Source organism: Melozone crissalis, unplaced genomic scaffold, assembly GCF_028551555.1.
Source record: "Melozone crissalis strain CALT ecotype California unplaced genomic scaffold, PUWL_Pcris_2 ptg000042l_1, whole genome shotgun sequence".
NCBI lineage: Eukaryota > Metazoa > Chordata > Aves > Passeriformes > Passerellidae > Melozone > Melozone crissalis.
In genome coordinates, this window is record NW_026535820.1 from 21859269 (window position 1) to 21880815 (window position 21547).

At 41.4% G+C, this 21547-nt stretch overlaps 1 protein-coding gene across 4 annotated transcripts in view; it reads right to left on the reverse strand.

Moving 5' to 3' along the window:
- Window positions 1-21343, reverse strand: part of PPP4R1 (protein phosphatase 4 regulatory subunit 1) — a 62847-nt gene extending 41504 nt beyond the window's left edge. Inside the window, exons 1-4 of one of the 4 annotated variants that reach the window (XM_054284684.1) lie at window positions 21218-21343; window positions 20904-20948; window positions 6307-6391; window positions 1359-1465 (exon numbers count right to left, since the gene is read on the reverse strand). In XM_054284684.1, the coding sequence (XP_054140659.1) occupies window positions 1359-1465; window positions 6307-6391; window positions 20904-20948; window positions 21218-21224 (244 nt within the window). In that variant the 5' untranslated portion in view covers window positions 21225-21343. Of the gene's footprint in view, window positions 1-1358; window positions 1466-6306; window positions 6443-20695; window positions 20770-20903; window positions 20983-21217 lie in introns of those variants that run through there. The other 3 variants (XM_054284682.1, XM_054284685.1, XM_054284683.1) reach the window with 3 other exon arrangements.
- Between the last annotated feature and the right edge of the window lie 204 nt (window positions 21344-21547).

Sequence of the window (21547 nt, forward strand, 5' to 3'; positions counted from 1 at the left end):
GCTCCTTAGGGGTCAATATTGGGTTCAGCATCCTGGTGGGTGACATGGACAGTGGGATGGAGAGCACCCTCAGCAAGTCTGCCCACTACACCAAGCTCTGTGGTGGGACTGACATGCTGGAGGGAAGGGACAGCAGCCACAGGGACCTTTATGTACTGAGAAGTGTATCCATGTGAACCTCATGAATTTCAACAAGGCCAAGAACAAGGCCCTGCACCTGGGCTGGGACAAACCTTGGTACCAATGCAGAGAATGGATTGAGAGCAGCTCTGAGGAGAGAGAGTCAGAGGTGTTGGTTGATGAGAAGCTCAACACGACCCAGGAACGTGCAGCCCAGAATGCCAAACACATCCTGAACTGCATCAAACGCAGCATTGGCCAGCAGGGCGAGGGAAGGGATTCTGCTCCCCTGCTCTGGTGAGACATCATATGGAGTGCTGCATCCAGCCCACGGGATCTCAAGATAAGAAGGATGTAGACCTGTAGCAGTGAGTCCAGTGGAGGGTAACGGAACTGATCAGAGAGACTGAGAATCTGTTCTATGAGAGAAGGCTGACAGAGCTGGGGCTGTTCAGTCTGGAGAAGAGAAGGCTCTTGGGAGACCTCACTGCAGCCTTCTGGTACCTAAGGAGGGCTGAAAGAGAGCTGGAGAGGGACTTCTTACAAAGCCAGGTAGTGACCTGATAAGCAGTAATGGCTTCAAAGTGAAAGAAGGCAGGTAGCAGAAAGTCTTCACTGAGGCACAGGAACAGGTTACCCTGAAGCTGTGGATGCCTCATCCCTGGAAGTGTTCAAGATCAGGCTGGATGGGCCTTTGAACAACCTAGTTTTGTGGAAGGTGTCCATGGTAGGTCCCTTCCAACCCAAACCATTCTCTGATTCTATATTTGCACCTTTACCAATTCTTGCTGCTTCTCTTACCTGAACACCTGGTTGCCCAAAAAGGTGCAAAGGAACAACTTCAGCATTTAAATTCTACCAAAACTTATGAGAGTGTTGTACAGATGGTTTCCAAGTTTATTTTCAAGGCAAGAAACTAATCTTGATCTACAAATCTAAAGTAATCATATAGATCTTTTGAGTAGCAAAAGTAAATAATAAAAGTTACAAAAAAAATGTACTGTTGGAAATCTACAGTCCTACATTTTGAAGGGGTGTAAATCTGTTGCTGAAAATAGTAAGGAAAAAAGTAATCTTTGGGGGATGATTAAGAAAAAATAAATTTTACACTACTTTATTGAATTTGCAGAAGCCTAGTTTGAATATTGGAGAAAGAACATACTGCTCCTGTGCTAAACACAGCTTTAGCACCTTTGATTTTCCCACATCAACCCAGTAAAATGTTTAGTGCTACCTACCTGAATCATCAGCTAATCTGCTGATTCTCTCCAACACAGCAATACAATCTCTCTCATCATCACTGACTTCCTTCAAAGTGTCCAGCAAACTTCGAGCCACCATTTGCCTAGTTTACAAGAAAGATTAAAAATAAGCATTATTTGTGTCCAGAAATACAGCTAAATCAAAAAGTTGTGAATCACAGAAGTTTCTTACACCAAATAGAATTTTGTATATATTCACTTAAAATTTAATTTATAAATTGTAGTAAGTTTAGCTAGCCCTGCTTTGGGAATTCTTACTTCTGATACCTGGCATAATCTTAAAGAATTGTAAGCCTTAAATATAACATTAAAAGTATCCCTTTCATTTACAAGGATAAGAGAAACCAGCCACCAAGAACAGAAATAATAATCATCTGCTAAGTGGGCAAACAGGAGCTGAATGTTAGGAAGTCAGAATCAGCCTTCCATCCATCCTCATCTATGAAGTCCTTAACTTGTTCCATACAAAGCAAAGTAACACTAGTATCGTTAAAACGCTTTTAAACAGAACTCTGAATTTATTTCACAGAAGCATGAACACTCAAGCTAAAGATTTTCATACCAATGGTGCTACAGTTGACATTTAAACCAACAGTGGTTGACATTTAAAAGTCAAACTTCATTTGAATGCTGTGGGTATATACTGTGTGTGGTGGGTACATACTGTGAAAATAACACATACTACCCAACCCATGTGTACCTGAGACATACATTAAGCAAAGCAGAAACATTAAGAAAATATGAAATAAGTCATAATCAACTCAGTTCTACTTCAAATGCACAAGAAAATTTGCTATGGATTAATTTATGAGAGATGAGATATAGTCAGATTTGGGATTTGTGTCCCCCAAGGTTCTGTCATAGCCTGTGCTACAAAGTCATACCCATTGGGTACCTAGAGAGCCCTGGATGCAGCTGATGTGTGGCAATCAACCTTCTCCTCAAAAACACCCTGCAATGGCATCACTCTTCTTACCCTACTGGATAACATGGGTTAATGTCAGCTCAGAGCTAGCAGAGTTATCCCTGGATAATGGAATGGGAATGGGCCAAGGAACAGTGTCCAAGACACTGGTAGATCTGGTAATGCCCTGGAGCAACTCAACAAAACACTGAAGGAGCAAGTGTCAAGTGCCAGGTATTTCCAGAACTGAAGGACAGAAACACACCTAGGATGGAGCCTAGGTAGAAGCACTGTTGACAAACAGCAGTGCTGCAGACAAGAGCAGAGGCATACCTAAACTTTACTATGTTCACTACAAGCACTGAACATGAGCAGTGGTCAACAACTTACAAGAGAACAGATGGTTACATTCCCAGTGCACAAGGGAAGCTCAAGAACTTCACAATTCCATGGAATCAGAGAAAGGCAGGATGTTTCCATGAATTCCCAAAGCTAAGCACACATTTTCTCCTACTGAAAATCAGTAATTTAAATATTGCACATTGGCCAGTTGCAGAACTATTTTAAATTAAACTGTTTTGACATACAGATGTATAAAATCTTCTTAAAAAACAAACTGAAGAAACCATTTGCCTTTAATTAAATTTCTTCTCCCTCACTCTTTTCAACTCAACAGAAGTACAGCTCTCAGCAGAGATCCTGATATGCAGATAAAATTCAGCCATAAAAACCCTAACGGAGGGAAACAGACTGCATGACACACTAACCTAGAAGCAGAGTTGACTTGGTCTTTTTAAAGGGCTGGACACCTCTGAAAAGAGAAGAGGAACAGATGAAGCAATTTCATAAACCAGCCTGTGTGGACACGTGTCTCCTACATATTTAATGTAGTCTTGGAAAGTGAGAGAAGTCAACTAACCCACTGAGTCTCAGCAAGTGAGGAACCACAGTGAACAGCACTACTGCCAAGATGTGCTTTGGTCTGCAGAGAAAAAGCAGCAATAATTCCTCATATGAAATGAAGGATCTGTGTTCAGGAACTGCCTCACTATTCAAACAGATTTATTGGTGAGTGCTCTACACTTCTGAGCCTTCTTAATGAGGAATGGAAGCAAGTTCAAGGCAATAAAGAATAAAAAACCCACAAGTGATTTTAACACAAAAAAACCAAAAAGAGACAAAGGCTAAGCTCCAAACTGCACAAGCAACTAGCAATTGGTTTTTAAAGCAAGTAGCAAAAAGGAATCATCATCCTTGTGTGTATGTACACACACCAGCGCTACCAGACACAAGAAGATTCTGTGTTCCAGGGTGATGGCTTTGGCTTTCTGCTCAACATCTACTCTTGCTGCAATGTGATGGTGGATTATTAAGGCATTTCCTAGAGATGCTTCTCAAATCTGAACTGAAGGCTGCCTCTTCCATAGTCACACCACAGCCAGACTCCACTTGCCTTATTTTGCAGACAAACAATTTTTTATTGTAATATTTGTCAGGTTCCCCTCCATTCTCGTAGGCAACATCTGTGGTGCTCATGAGCAACACCTAAACCAGTAAAAATTTAAAACATAACATACCAAAAGTTGTCACAAAGCAAAACCTTCCACCACTTGGGAAGCTGTTAATGGATTCCCTACTTCTCTCTCTCTTTCAGTTAACCCTATGAGAAATCTTACATATTTAAACAAAGAAGACATTGCTATTTCCAAGCCTCATCTCTTTAAATTTTTTAGGACACAGACACTGATTCATTTCCATCTCAGAACAAATGGCTGAAAAATCATGAACACTCAAGGAATCCATTTAAAGGAGACTAGACTTTTGCAGCAGTTGTTAAAAATCCCTTCACTTTAATCATTCAATACAATCACAGACTGCAAATATGCTGCATACGTAGGCGATTAACCAGATAGAAAAGGATAATAAAACCAAATGCAAAGAGAAATAATACCTAAAATGAAACTTAAAGATTAAAACCTCCCATACTAAAAGCAAATTCATCCAATTAAAGGGGGAAAAACATCTGACCCTAATTTACCCAGATTCAATGATTATGTTTCAAGAATTTGGAATGTGTAACATGAAGCTCCCACAGAAATGCAGGTTCAAGGTCACAGAAACAACTGAAACATTATTAACTCAATAATAGCATTTTAAAACTTTTAAACTACTCATTAGTAATTGGATGTGCTGATACCATACTAAGACATAGGAATAAACAAATGTAATTGAATTAATCTTTTTCATATTAAATGCTCCGGTTCCTCAGCTTAGCAGAAATCCCTCCTATTATTCTGAGACTGACTAATGCTGAATCATCATAAACTGACTGCAGTAGTCACTATCATTTATTGTGATCTAAGTGCTACTCAGTTATACCACTAATAATTATCATTTGCCATTTCCTGTATTTTCTAATGCTACATAACAATAGGCCTACAAAGAAAGCTAGGATTAAAAAACATGTTTGTACCAGCAAAAATAATCCAAACAAGCAAACACAGGGGAAAAAAAATCAGGAAAAACTAGTTACTCCAACCACCTTTCCCTGCAGGAAAGCATAGGATGCATAAAGCTGCACAGAGCAATTAAAAGGATTCCCAGTTTGTGCATGCCCATATCCAATGCAATCCATACTGAGAAATCACCATTTTTTCTTAGGCGGGCAAGTAAGATATTAGGAACAGCACTGTTGGTTAAAATTCAAGATACACAACTTGAGTTTTTGAAGATACACAACTTGAGTTTCTGAGTTTGTTCTCCTTCCTACTGGCTTTTATTATATAATTGTCACCTGGAGACCTGAAAGCTCCCTCCCCATGAAAAGTCAAAACATGCAAAAACTCTCTCCTGGTAGCATAAGTGTCCATTTCATCTTAAATTGTAAAATACAGCAATTTTGGATTTCAGGAAAAAACAAAATTTGAAAATGATGCATATTTCAGAAGTTATGTATGCATACAGGTTTATGCAGGTTATAACAAGAGAAACCATTCTGCAATTTTCAGCTTCGATTCAATGGTATGTTCACACATGTAGTGAGGAATTTTAAGTACAGTTCACGTGACTTAAGTTAAGAACAGGGCTAAATCCTTTCCAAACCCAGGCCATGAACAACAAAACAGAGGCTATCCTATTGGGTGGTTGATCACAGACTTTGCTTCTGCACATTACTGTATTAAGAATTCAGCATTAAAGCAAACACACTTCATTAAAAGCTTACTTGAAGCCCAAACTAAACCATGTTCAAATAAAATACCAGAAAATCTCAATGTTAACATATTTTATACATTTCTGTGATCATGTTACCATTTACAGTTCCAATTAAAATAAACTATGGGCTTGAATTTCTCCATTTGAGTGCAGAGCGTCTGAGTGCAAGAGGATGGGGTGGGATGTGTGTCTGTCTGAAGTATGCTGAAATACTCTTGCTTTTAAATGAAACAAACATCTCAGTGGCATCTCATTACAGAAATAAAAAGGGGAAAATGCAGAACACAGTATTAACTGGGCAAGTTCACTTTCAATAACCAGAAGCAGCAATACTCAAGCTGTAAACTACAGAGGAGCTTGATTCTGAAATAAAGTTCTTGGCTTTCTCCTGGCAGTCTCTTGGCTGTTCATTATGCTCTCCTGACCGTTCATGAAGTATTTTCTTAAACTTACTTTCACACAGAGTTATGGATGGAGTTTACTATCACCTTACAGTCCTGTGCCAACAGGAATGTTAGCATCTGCAAAAAAACCTAAATTATGTTCTCCAATTAAGGAAGAAATTCAAGAAGTCCTTTACTACAGTTGCTTAAAAGGTGAACTAATGTTTTTGTGTTATCATTAATATTTTGCTCTCTTTAAATAGGAGGTGCATGAGCAAACAGAAGGAGGGATGCAAACTGAAGTTTCATAAAGGTGTTGGGTTTTTTGAAATTATTTGTATTCCATGCAAATTAGCTTCAGTCAGATCTGAATCAGATGAGTAGTTTGCATACCATTAGCCAGACAGACATTCAAAAAGCATACCTGTTAAATATGTTCTCACTTGCAGCGTACTTGTCCAATCTTCCCAAAGGCGTCAACATCTCATCTTGTGAGACAAAGTCCAGGGCTGAAGGTATAATAATCACATCAGACTCTGAGCTGTAGTCATCCACACCAACTATCAGAGACATCAGAAATATTCCTTATAATCACAGTAGTTTGACACTAAAATGATGTCTGTTGTTGGTCTGAAATACAGAAATCTAGGCAAGGTCCCACTGACAACGTATTTAGTAACTGCATCACATTGTTCCCACCAGCTTCCCCAGCCCCCATAAAGTCTTTTCTATAAGTGTGACTGATGATGTATAAATGGATATTGAGTCATTTTCTCTAAGTTCCCAAGTAAGATTCATCACTAAACTTCCCGAGTATTTTTATACCTTATATTTTTCTCAAGCAAATTACTTTTATGCAATTGTAAAGTCAGCTTTTTTTTGAAGACACGAACTCAAATCATAGCTGCAGGTAGCCCAAAGTTTATACAACATGATCTAACAGACCAAAAAGACTTTGTTGCAAAACAGAAAAATCTAAACTAAGCATGTCAAAAAAAATCAGAGCGTGCTGCTAGATCTGGCTACCAAATAAAATGGGCACAAGTCACTTCAATTACTGCATAATTATTAACCAGCAAATCATCAGGGAACTTCATATACAACATTTATCAACATAGAACCAAAGAAGTGGAAAGAAGTCCAATCCTGTTCTGCAGAGCTGCTTAAGAATGAAGATTTGAATTACCACCTTTTTAGTTTCTGTATGCCCTCAAAACTGCTCTAAAACTCAGACTCATAGCAAACACACACTTCTGGCTGCAAATGAGATCACCTGTTGGAAAGGTCACCTCCATTAGTCCTGAAAACACAACACAACAGTACACTACCCCACTCTTCGGTCCATCCCAATCTCCCTGCAATGCCTTTTCAGAACTTGCAAATAGAGAAGAACACAAAACAGACCTAGAAGTCCAACAACTTTTTTTAAATGAACTCTACAAAAGGAAGAAAAAAACATTATTGTCCTCTACCTTCCACACAATTATGCTGTGCTATATAAATTGCTCACCAAACAGTGTGTCATTATTTTCAACATTCAGAATACATAAACAGCTACCACTACCTGAACATCTTCCTTACTGTACTTCAAATGTCAAAAGACAAACACTGAGCTCTGGGAGAGTTATATTTTTAGACATAAACTAAGGTAATGGCACCCTTTTAAAAACTAAGTAATTCTCCCATTTTCTACATAGGGAATCTATGGACATCAACTGATCCCATCCTTGCACAAGACGAGACTTTGCAGTTGCTGATAGGACATGACATTCCTGCCAGAAATCAAAAGAAAAACTGATGGAGAAAGAGCAAGCGTGTAAGAACAATCTAAGAGATAGGAGAAAGGAAGAAAGTGTACTACGAGCCAAAGGAAATGGAAGAGCAATCTGAGAAGGGGAATTAGTGGTGTTAGATATTTGTAAGGTAGAGGATAGAATAACAAACTGCAGGGGGAGGAAGGGAAGGCTGAAAAGAAAGATCAGCTGCAAAAAGCTATTGCAACACAAAGGGAAAGTGTTTAGCAACTCCAGGTTTACATAACTGTTTGAACTTGTGTTTGGTTTGGGTTTGTGGGTTTGTTTGGGTTTAATTTTTGTTGTTTAGTTTGGGCTTTTTGCAAGAATCTGTTTTATTTTCACAGGAAGTGGGAGGCGAGTAAAAATGAACTCATAGTGCAAGCTAGGACTTTATGCCAGGTTAAGTTAACAAGGAACAGGCTCCATCCTTTCACAGGCTCATAGGCCTTTAATTCAACCTACAAATCCAACTGAAAGCAGGGATTTTTCTGTGTTTTTAGTTCTGCCATCTCACACCTAGACTATTTCAGTGGAAGAGATCTTCAACTATCATCCAGTCCAACTGCCCAACCACCTCAGGGCTGACCAAAACTTAAATCCCTTCTTTCTCTACTTCCCATTCTCAGGAATCTACAGAAAGTGGTGAAGTCACCCCTCAGTATCTTTCTCTCCAAACCAGACAGTGAAATTACTTCTCTGACAGGGTCCTATTTTTCTATTTCAGTGTCTGTTGATCATATTGTAAATTTAAAAACATAAATTAAAGAAACTATGTCAAAATACCAACATAAAAATAACTATACTGCTGACAATAGTTACTCAGCTATCAAACTCACAAATACAAAAAAATAAAATGCTGACCATTACACGCACCACCAATTTTACTCACTCAATTTCCCTGTTCTCAACCTCAGCTTTGTTCTATGTTCCTCCTTGTACCCTCTACATTTATTTTTCTACAATTTTTGTCTTATGAAACCAGTTAAGTCAATCCAACTGCTAAATCCACTCTATATCAGATGTAAATACCAATGATAAAAAATATAAACATCTGCTTACAATTTATCTGTTTGATGGCTCCTACTAGTTCATACTGTGAATTGTGTGAATTTTGTGCTGCTGAGTTTATGAATTGTAAAATTAGGCTTAGCACTACATTGAGCTTGATGTGCCTCTGCTACCAAACAACATTTATTATTTAAATAATTCCAGCATCTCAGCTCACAGTCACAGAAGAGATCATTCAAATGACAACATCTTGATTAACACAACTATAATACAGGGAAGAAAAGGGTGGTAAAAATAAATCAATCAGCACATGAAGTATTACAGTTCTAGTGAAGTGCTGTTACAGTTACATTACATACTTATTTTCATTTCACAAAATCTGTGCAAGCCAAAAGAGACAGTCCATTCTAACAAAGAACTCCCGTTCCAACAAAGTCCCTCACGTGGATGCTGGTCTTCAACTCACCACAAACATCAGTCACCAGCACCTGACCACTCCTAAAATGCATAAAGGACATATTTTGCATTATGCAATTAACCAAGTCACTGTGCTTTTCCCTCCACATTACAACAAAACAGTGACCAAAAAGGCTGTTAATTGAATATTGCCACCCAGCTTTGAGCACTTGACTAAGTACCACAGGACCTTCTGTGAATTTTACCAACGCCAGCCACACCCCTAGACAACACAAGTGTACTGATTTTGGCTGGGACAGCATTCAAGTTCTGCACAGTAGCTTATATGGGGATACTCAGCACATTTCCAACATATTCACTGGGAGAGCATCATGAGGAGTAGAAAAGGTCCTGACAGTGTTTAAGCCCTGTCTTCAACAGTAACTAGCACATCAGTGATTTATCAACACTAGTTTCAGCACAAATCCAAAGCATTGTCCCAGATAAGGTATTATAGAGAAATTTAACTCTATGCTGGTCAATACCATAAAAATTTTGCCTAATTCAAATGCAGAACACACAAATTTCTTCCTGCTTCAGAGTGAGGAGCAGGTAACAGGGTCATGTACTACTTTTCTACTGCAAAAAAACTGTGGGTAAATTTTCTTATTCTTCTCCACTTTTTCAAACAGGTACAAGTCTGGACCAAATCCACAGAAAGCATATATGCTACAAGACACCACTGAAAACTACTGCTAGTGCAGAGCCTTTACTACCTTCTAATCTGGTCTTACGTGCTCACATGTAAGCATGCAAAAGCAGAGCTAGAGAAAACAGGAGTTTCCATCAGAACATGCTATCCCAGGAGTTCAAAGCCACTAGTGGCTTCAAGAGGAGAAACAGCAATTGCACAACGATGTCAAAAGCAACCACAGTGCTTCTATTTCCATACATTCAAGTACCAAAGCAGAGCAAAATGAATACACTCATAATTTATCTAGACAAAGTTTGCAAGTTTCTCTTCAAAACTCTACACAATGACTGCCAAACACAAGGATGCATCACATAACAAGACAGGCATTGCCTTTTGCTTCCATGTCTGATTGCCATTAACTTCTGTGGTATCACAGAAGCCAAGTAACTTCTCCTCTGTGCACCTTCATTTTCCTATCAAAACATTTGAGTGTTGTTTTGTAGAAGCTGCTCAAGCTTGTCTATCTATCTTGCACCTGGTCCACACTGTACTGTGTGAAAATATATCTCTCTGTTCCCCTCAAGCTCCCCTAGTTTTATGGCAAGGATACAATAATGTGGCAGAGTTATTAACTAATGTGAACTATACAGCAATCTTGCTGAGGCACACTACATTTAGGGGTGCTTAGTCAACCACTGCCAAGCTTGGCTGAGCATACAACAACAAAACAGAGGGCCATTTAAAACTCAGTCCTCTATAAAACCACAGCCTCTAGGCCAATTTTCAAGGGAGTTGGTTTTTCTACTACATATATACCCTGACAGTATCTTTCACAAAGGTCTCTCATGCTGAATCTTTTACAGAGAGGTGCACAAAATCACATTTGGAAAACATAACTACTGTTTTTTCTTATTTAATAATGCAGGAACAATTCTCTGCCACAGACTGCTCAATAATGAGGCCTATATGTATTCTTCTTGTTCTTCTGTATTTCCTATGAGCCCCATGGCAGAAATATATTCTTCTTTGTTTTGGCATGGAAACTCAGTGACAAGAAGTCTATTTAAAAAAATAAGCAACTTTAAATTCTGAAAGCTGAAAAACAAACACCTTTAAGGATTCAAGATTTCCAGCTAATATTAACAGTTCTCTCATTTTATCTTCTGTATCCCCAAAGAGTTCTCATGATCTATTGCAAAAACTATGTGGCAGATATATCTACTAAAATGGACAAACTTTTATTCAATTTTAGTATAAGCTACTTATTATGCTCTACATCAATTGTTATCATATGGATATTCAGGATAATACAGTACTTATATGCAGAAAGAACTGAGTTCTGTTCTGCTGTTCAGGCAAGTGATTTTTCTGCTTAACTGTAAAGCAAGAATTGTAATCTTATGAGCCCAGACATTTGATATCATGACCACAAAATAACAGCAGCAGGTTTTGTTCTAAATTACTGCCTTCCATGCTACAAGAGAATAACTCCACCTTAGGTTCAGACTTCTGCAGAACACAAGTAGTATTCTCAGCCCTACAGTATTGTAAACACATTCATTTCTATGTAACTTTCTGTAAGAAACATCATTTTGTATCTGATGTGCTGCAAAGAGAAATTCAGCTCAGCATGAACACTAATGCTTAAGCATCTGCATTTGCTCACAGCTGAACTCACTACTCTTAACTCTTTCCTAGTGCACAAGGAAAGAGTGCTCTGAGGAAAGAGTGCTCTAACTGCTCTAAGGCCCCAGCTCTGGTTCTGTGATGACAGCACAGACTCATCAGTGACATTATTTCAGATTAATTTGCTGCCATATATTTATTGCACTGCTTCAGTAACATTAATCAACAGCTATTGCAATGGCAATCACACCAATTTTACAAAATGTGCTTGTCATGCTGAATTCTACCATGCTGCCTGCCCCATCCAGGCATCACTCACTGGTCATCACAGAACCCACACACACAAAGCAGGAGCTGTTTTTCCCATGAGATACTTAAAACCTACTTTCTCTGTCTTCCTCCTCCTTCAGTCTGAGACTGAAAATGCAACTGAGAAGCCACAAGATGTATGATTCTACTTGGCAAATATCATCACTGGAAATGATAATGTCAGATTCCAGCCCACCTACCATATTAGCAGAAATAAGAACCACCCTTCTCCTTCTGTGTTTCTCCCCTAAATTAGCCCGTCAAACCATGGAGCACTATCAGACTTGAGCCTCTTATGAATGTCAAGTTACCACATCTGCATGCACAGACTTTGTTGTCTGAACTCCAAGTTCAGCAGGACTGGGTTTGGGGGCTGGGCAGAAGGAGTAGAGAGGAAGGAGCAAGGAAGAAGATAAGAAAGCTGGAAATGCAAAGCAGCTCTGATGCAATTACCACATTAGCCCCTATGCAGCACTTTGATAGCAGAGCTTGCTAACAGCTAGAAGCACAGACACAGCAAAGGCCTTCACAAAAAGATAGCTATCAAGCTGCCACAGGAGCAGCATTTCTCATCAAGCATCAGAAGAAACAAGGGGCAATACAAAATTCTTTATGCAAGGAGAAAAGATGGAGCTACACCAAGTTTGCTTCTTTCAGGCATATGCAAGCAGCATTGAAAATCCTGATTTGCTCAGAACAGAAAGGAATAGTTCTCTCTCATATTGCTCACTAGTCATTTATTTACACAACAGCTGAATGCACCTCCTACCGATTAACAGTTTGACCTGCAACAAATGCTGCTCCAGAGGAAACTGAAACAAAGAGAAGGACATCCAAGCTACCAGTTAAAACAACCAACAGTTTATATTCTGTCTGCCTATTTCCTGTAGGGAGCATGTCACGCCCATCACCAAGGCACTCAAGTTCCCTGCTGTTTAAGTCCCTGTCTTCTACCCCTTCCAAACAACTGCATGCACTTAGGAATTGGGGAATGAGGTTGGAATGAAGAAAAAGCCAGCCACTGCAAGCAGGAAGCTCCTCTAAGGTACTTTTTTCTCCTCTACAAGGTCATTACTGTGAAAGAAAGGTATCCCTTTTCTCTCAGCAGAGCACTGCTTACATGGGATTTTTAACTGACCTCATGACTGACCAAGAATTTTGTAGCACTGGGAGGAAAATCCTACTTTCATCTTCAACCAACATGTTCTCTCTGGTCCTACCACAACAGGACACTGTGCTTGGGGCCATGCTTAAATTCTGCCACACAACTGGGTATCTGGTACACACAATACCACCAAGTTCAAACTGTATGTGCCTTAACACTGGACTAACTAAAAGGAAGAGAGACATGAAGCAAGCAGCTGAAGCTCAAACACTCCAAACACTTGTGCAAGCTTTGCAATGCTTGATGTGACACCCTGAGTTACAATACATCAGCTACCAAGTGCTGTTCCACTGTGCAGGGACTTTGACAGCATCACTGCAGTAACTAAAATACACTTACTTGGGCTGAACACTGCAGAGAAGGCAAGCCCTACAACTGAGACATCTATAAACTATAAAACATGGCTTTGCAACATGAATTCCTTTCAACTTTCTAACTGCACTTTTCCTCTCACTGCTTAAATCCCAGACAATGTTCTTGAGACACTGCTTGACAGCTTTCAAAACACTAGGTGAGATAATCATCTATGTTTCCTGGGCATATAGAGAAATTTCTGTTGCAACTCTCCCCACTCTTCCTGTCTGTGCTCAGTATAAATTCTAAAACTGGTCCATGGGAGAAAATTGAGCAGGACAGAATGCAGTGGATTCACTGTTAGAGAAAAAGTATGAACATGGGTTGGGGTGCTCACGGGTGCTCATTTCAATGCAATTTAATGTTTACATTACTTGCACAAGCAGGCATCCCTTCAGACTAATCAAGCTGTTCCTCCTGTAGGCTAGAGAGGAAGGAAAAGGTAGTTTCTCCTCCATTCAAATATTTGGGAACTGTTCAGGCACTATGGCAACAACACAAAAAAAATTCCCTAAGCGGATTTGTTTATCAGAGAAAAATGTTTCAACAGTCTGCAATATCACTCACATACCACATCCATTTTATACACTAATCTATTTAGCTTTTCCAGAAACTGTACAGAGAATAACCCATATTTATGCTACTATTTGCCTCTCTATTTTCTTTACCTTAAATACAGTAAGAAAAATCACCAAACCAGTAGTCTCAACTGTCAGTGGTGTTGTTCCACTGTTGCAAACAAACACCCATCACAAATATATTCTGACACTTTTTTAACCTACCCAGTAGGGTTTTAACACCCTACTGCCAGAAAGAACTGCAGCATCCCTCTAACTAAGGAACAGCCACATTGGTTTCTCTTATACTGTACCTTCTAAAGCAGACAGAGGAGCACTGATATTCTGGGAACCTTTAGGAGCAGCTGTCCCTGGCTTGCTCTTCCAAAGAGGGAACTGTTCCTCCAGCTCTCAGAGCAGAAGCTATCCTCTCATCCAGTTCTGCCCATGTTATAACTCTTGCAATGAAAACCTCCTGCCCACACAGAGGGAAAGCCTTAGCAGCAAAAGGTACACACAGGAATGAAAAGCATTTCAGCTTCAACACACTGCAGTCTGCCAGCTCCACAATAGGTCAGCAGTCAGAAATAACTGCAAGCACCAAGGTTTCACTATCTTAAGCCGAGGATTTTGAACATTTCCAGCTCCTTCGTGACTCTTTCACTCCCTCTGTTTTTTAGCTGCAAGTGGGAGAGAGAGGGAGAAGGAGGAGAATATCCAAAGCCCTGGAAGATAAATCATAAGACAATGAAAAAAAAAAAAGCTGGCAACCTTAACTGAGGATTCCTGCCAGAGACGGGATAATAAAAGTTGGCTGGTGAAAAGCACATTCCCACATCAGAAGTGATGCTAGTGGCCTCAGAAAGCTGAAAGCCTAGAAAATGACTTCTTCAATCCTCTACTAGGTGTAATGGAGAAAAAATGTGCAGCTGCACGAGAAAGGTTCGTTAGCCTACATCAAATCAAGCACAATCCCTTCCTCACATCATCTTCTTTTCTCTAGGATCCTAAGCGGTAGCTGGAGAAAGAGAGACTAACCATTACCCACCTGAGACCACTAGCACCAGAATTCCATGGGGACACAGCCATCCACCTGAGTCTCCCAGCTTCTATGAGGGTCAATCACCACATTAAAAGAGAAAGAAATGAAGTGTTGGGAGAATGAAACCCTGCTCTCCAGGGAAAACAAGGGACTTAACAAGTGTGCTTCATTAGCATTAAGGAACGGTTATTGGATTCCCAAAGGAGCAGAATCTCAGTCACACCACAGAACTGATTCCAATCACTACAGAAAGTCTGCCAGTAATTTCTGTTATTACTTTTCTGCAGTGCTTAAATGCCAACCCAGTAACTCAAACTATCTCAGCACTCTCACCAGAGCTCAGACTCTGATGGGACCAAAAGGTCAGTACTGCAACAGGGCATCTGAACCTCATGTTGGAAATTTAGCTGTACTTAAAGCTGGAATTAAGTCTAAGAGCGGCACAATGTGCAGCCTATACAAAACAACTACCAGCATAACAAAATCTGCTAATTCTTATTCTGTGGTGAAGGAACAAAGAAGCCACAGTGCAAAAGCTTCTGATATTACTATGTACAGCTGTGGGAGAGGGAAGGTGAATTTTAATATGCTGAATGCATGTTATGCCAGCATAATTCACTACCAGAGAATAAAAACTACTACACAGCATCAAGCTGTGACTGTGATTTGACCGCAGGGAAATACAGACTGATTTTATAAAAACAAAACAGCAACAAAGAAAAAAACAACTTTTTTTAAACTTATATTATCATTAAAAAGGTTAAAAAATTTAAATTACCTTTCATTTGGAAAGAGACTTGTGCCCTACCCCAAGTCTAAGAGAATAATTTAATTAAAAGCATTCAACCAACACAAGCTCACTGCTAATGCCAGATGATTTGCTCATCACCTGGAAAAAGAACATAGTATCAATGATAAAACAGCTTTTGACATCTGCAGATGCACAAAGAGAATTTTCTTCAGCTCAGCTAAAAAAGTGTTTCACTCACTGAGAAGCCTGCTGGGAAGAGAGGCTAGGAAGACCTGTCCTCCCTTTTTAATCAATGGAAAAGAACGCAGTAATAAAAATAGAGCTATGTTGGATCATCACTACTCTGTTTTTAGCTTTTAGAACTGTTTCATCCACTAGTAAAATCTAAAGAGTAACATTAGATTTGCCAATTGCAAGAACTACCTTATTGCTAAAGAAATAAAGCAATAAGCGCTGTAGAAAACAAGTTTACACATAAGAGTTTGTGTATGTGTGTGTATATATATATATGAAAAACCCCTTTAACAGTTCTAAACTAGAAATGCCTAAACAATGTGTAGATATTAAAACTCAATTTTCTGCATTTTTAGTTAAAACATCTGGAAACTAAGGGTACAGTAAAAGGAAAGGCAAAAGCTAAAGTTTCAGAATCTGAGTAAGCTACATAACCACCAAAGCATACACATATACTTGCAACTACCAGAAGTCCTGACATTGCATGCAAATACACCTATCAGCTACCACTAACAAAGACTTTTTCCAAAAACAAATGTAAAACAGTATTAAAACCAGTTATCAGATCCAAATTTCTTTTCTCTCCTGATTTAAATCACAGTTAAAATAATGAGTTGAACAAAGCTATCCCTTCCCAAATCTGAATCCTAATTGCAGATGGCTCTATTTTTCAGAGCACACATCCTGCACACATCAATGGTCAGACTGAAAGCCGTCAGCATCATGGTACATTTCATTTCATTTCATCTATCTGGACTGATCAGCTCAGCCTCTAGAAACAGCCAGGGGAGGGGGAACACCAACTGTCTGGCAAGAGCCATAAAGAACACCTCATTTTCCACAAGCCCACGTTCATTTTTCAACCATTTCTGCTGCCTATTTTCTTTTCTTTTCTGTACTTATCTTAGACAGTTATACTACTCTGTTTTGATTTTGTAGGCACAAAACAAAAGATTTGAATAAAAGCCAAATTTTCCCTGACTTTTTGTACACTGTGCAAGATTTCAGACAGAAGAGTGAGGAAATCAACAATCCAAGTAGTGGGATGGAGATTCTTCCTCAGGCTTCCACTTAGAATTTTTTAATTTTCACTCTATTGTCTTCAGAGTGAGGTGCCTTTATTCTGTTTTTTCTTTAACGGATAATGTCACACAAGGATTCTTCTTAGCTTTATCTTTACATAAATGAAATGCAATTTTTATGTTCCTTATTTGGGGGGGGTTAGAGTCAATTAATTGTCTTTCACAAAACAACTCACATCTAGGAATTAATTTTTCTTTTCTAGCATTCAGTATGTTCAGCCAGGGTACACTCACTATCTTGGGTTTGGGTTATTTTTCCTTTTACTTCAAACAAACAAGGAAAAGCCACTGCCTAAAGAATTCCTGAAGAACCAGAATTTCTTCAATTCTAATCACAGCCTTTAACATCAGGAGCTATATCTACAGAAGTGAAATATCAGCTAAAATCAAAATACTGAAATGCCATTTCATTTGCAAGCTATGTAACTACTTAAAGCAATCATCTGTTTAATGTACCAGGTGTAAAGTATGCATTCACCTCAAGAAAAAAAAATCAGAGCTTTCTAGTGGTTACCAAGCAACCAAGAGCAGAAAAATAATATGAAGCTTTCAAAATAGAAATGCAAACCAAAGCTGAAATTAATTATTTAAAAGTCAATCCAGCCGGTTTATCAACCACTCTCTGAAAGCCTTTCTTATAAAAGCTCTTGTTTAATCTCTGACCTCTTAAACAAATCAACAAAAGGAAGGTTGTTTTTTTTTAATAGATGCCTTCCACAGCATATATTTTGAAGGTCTCCATTACTCCAACAGCAGATTTACTGCTCCCTGTTGAAATCTAGGAATGTTTCATTAACTTAAATATTTATCAAGTTTTCTTCAGAGAAAAGGTAAACTTTGTTTCACAAGCAGCCATTAAAACAGTACTCCAAAGAGATAATATTTTACTCTTCTATATTTCAGGTTAATTAGCTTACAACAAGTTGACATAATGAACGAGGAGAAGAACAAATTGTACAGTTGTACAAGTTGTTGATTAAACTCCAACTTTCCAGTAAAACACTTGACTCCAGAAACCTTAAAAAACAAAGATCATGAACCAGCTGTTCTTCACTCTGCCTGTCTAAAAGATGCACAGATGCTTGGTTCATTACTTCCAGCAGGAACTGTGCACGGCTGTTTGCTCAGCTCCAGGACTTTCTCCTACTGCTTTAGAACATGACCAACAAAAGGTAGCTCTTAAGGCACCTTAATGATTCCTCCTTTAGGAGGAAACACTGAATCCCACTGGAAATTTTCATTACCAAAGGGAAAAAAACCCCAAAACAATACTACAACAACAAAAAAATGTTCATGATTCAGACTCAAATGTAGGCTCACTGACGAGCTACAGATGAATACCTAATCTAGTGAAATGTCCTGACACATATGCACAATCAGAGACCCAGCTTCAGATGTCCAAACCAGACCCTGACACATGCATCCAGTCTCAAACACTCCTAGCACATCCTCACACATGTCCTGCTATTGCTTGATAACAGATCAGTTAAAACCCCAAAAATTTACTGAAAACATAGCTCACTTTTCAAAACAGCCAGTCAACCAGACTATTTTACATTCATCTGATTCCTCCTCCTAAATTATACAACCAGGACTACAGGTATGCCTGCACGTATTTCTCTCTTATTTGTCTTTAAGTATAGCTTAGCACACTTTTAGCAAGAATGCAGCTGGCAGAATCACACAGACATAAAAGCTGCCAGCACTTCCAGTTTTATCACTATTGCATTCTACCACTTCAGTAATACACCTCTAAACCAGTGTCTAACTCTGCTACTTGAAAGAGCTGCAAACATTTGAAATATTTACAACAGAGGGATAGCGTAGGGTGGGGTTCGGGCAGGAGTTGCAACTTTGTGTCTGATTTTTTTTAATTGTCTCTTTCACACTTTCCAATCAATTGGAAACACTTCCATAATTGTGTAAGACATGTTGTATATGGGTACAAAACACAGCTATTTCAAATAGTGCACAAGAGACAGCACTTTTGGCTAGATATGTACAGTCTCCTTGATGTCTATTATTTTTCTTTGGCACACAGACACCACCCAAGAACAAAATCATGTACAATTTAGAACCATAAAAGCCACTGTGCGACTGAAATACATCCAAACAGCACATATTGATTCATAGAGAGTCCTGTTTTTCTCCTCCAAAAATACCATGCATAAGTATTGAGACATTTGCTTTTATCTACTTCCATCAAAACCTCAGTAATTTTTAATGAGGTTTCAAATCTTTATATTTCTATGGTTTCTGCCTTCAGGATGCTCTCATCTGGACTGAGTCATATCTCCAAGCCTTTTTTTTTTTTTTTTTCATTTTTGAAGACCATAACAGTAAGACCAGCACCAGGAACCCACAGCTTCTGTCACCCCTCCAATGGCTACAGACAATTTCAATTCCTGTCTTACAGTCAACTAAAACCATAATCTAAGTGGAAACTAAAGAATGCACCTTATTTTTTGGTTAAGTGTGTCCCTTCTGAAAAAGTCCTCTGCAATCACAGAGAGTTTTCAAACAGTGACTTATCACACTGAATTAAAAAAAAAAAAGCCTGAGGGAAAGGCTCCCTCTTTGTGCAAGGCAAAGCACAATAGGAGCCTTCTAAATGTCAGCTGACAAATGTGAAAAAGAAGATGTATCAGTTAAATCCTGAAAAGTTTAAATAGCTCTCCTCTAAAAATGTAAGCCACAAAACACAACGTTTTTTTCCTGCACTCCAGCCCTGGTGAGAGGATATCCTGCAGACTGCACAGCCAACACAACACCTTCAGGCAGCAACCAGGGGTCTGCACACCCACGGCAGGCGCCTGCCTCTACCTCCATTTTCACTTTCCACCCAAAATTCACCCTCCTCTGCTTCCAAGAAACTCCTCAGTACCGACACGATCAACAGACACCTTCTCATCTGTGTAACAGCCTAGTCTGCCATGCTAAGGCTTCTCAGCCCCGAGTCAGTAATTTTTGCATCACCCCAGCCACAATTCTGCGACTTTGCACGCTGACATCAACTCTCCTGCACAGATCTCTCCAGCGGGGTCAGGACTCACAGAATCAGGTGTGAAAACATTTCTGAGATCGTCTCTCCAACCTGTGACCAAATGCCACCGTGTCAACTGCACCATGCCACTGAGTGCCACGTCCACTCTCCGTAAGCACCTCCGGGGACAGCGACTCCACATCAAGCCAGTCAATTCCAATACCTAAGCACCCTGACTCCACCACCTCCTGGCCAGTCAATTCCAATATCCAAGCACCCTTCCTGAGAACAAATCCCTCCTGGTGTCCAGCCTGAGCCTCCCCCGGCGCAGCTTGAGGCCATGGCCTCTCTCCTATCGCTGGTTGCCTGGGAGAAGAGACCGACCCCCACCCGGCCACAGGCTCCGCTCAGGCAGCTGTAAAGAGCAGAAAGGTCCCTCCTGGAGCCTCTTTTCTCCAGGCTAAACATCCCCAGCTCCCACAGCTGCTCCTCACAGGACATGTGCTCCAGACCCTGCACAAGGCAGGGAGAGCTTGAGGGGGAGGGGTGGAGGGGGGGAAGGATGGGGGACACAAAAAAAAAAATATACAAAATACAGAGATATAAAAGGAACGAGCAACCCACATGCTGCTGCAGATAGAGCAGCCCTAGCCTCCTCCTGCTCCTCCCCGGCGGCGCCCTGCCGTGCCCGGGCCATGAGGGGACGCCGCCCCGCGAGCAGAGCCTCCCCTGCCTCCATCCCTCCTTCCCCCCCTCCCTCGCTCCCTCCGGGGCGGCCGCTAACGGCGCCCCCGCCCCGCCCGCCGCCCAACGCACCCCGCGGGACCGCCCGGCGCAGCCCCACGCGCGACCGGGACCGGGTCATGGACACCGGGAAGCGCGGAGCATGGCCATGGCTTCTTCCTCTTCCTCCTCCTCCTCCTCCTCCTCCCCGCCGCCTCCCACAATGCACCCTGGGCGCTCCCCGCGGAAGCCACTTCCTCGCCCGAAAGCCGCCCCACCGCTCCCCCCCGTCCCCACTCACATCCGTCGATCTCCTCCGGCAGGTCCTCCTCGAGCAGCGACAGATCTGCGGTGGGGGAGACACACACACACACGCACCATGTGCCACTGCGCCCGCCGACCCTCGGGGCCACGCGTGACCCTGCCCCGCCCGCGGGCTGCGCCCCCCCGACGCGACCCGCCCCGCAGCCCCTGCGTTCCGAGCTCGGACAGCGGCGGGCAGCGCTCCCGAAGCCGGGGCGGGGGAGAGGAGAAGGAGGGGGGATAGGGGAGGGAGGGCTGGCGCCTCGCCGGGGAGGCGGCGTGTGCGGGAAGGGGGAGGGGGGCGATGCCTACCCGCCATCTTGCTGCTGCAGCCCCCGCGGGGCGGCCGGCTACATCCAGCCCGCGGCCGGGCGGTGGGAGCGGCGGTGGGAGAGGGCGGGCACCCGTGCGGTCCAGGCCCCGGGCCCGGCGGCGCCTCTCCGCGTCCCCGGGAGAGCCGCGCTGGGAGGGAGGGAGGAGGGAGCGGGCGGAGGAAGGCGGGAGGAGGGGTCTGGGCCGGACACGCTGCCCCCGCCTCCGCCCGGCGGAGCCGCTCTCGCTGCTCGCTCGCTCGCTGAGGCGGCCGCGCCTCCCCTCGCCGCGCTCTGAGTCACGGCCGGAGCCGCCCGGGCTGGCCCTGGG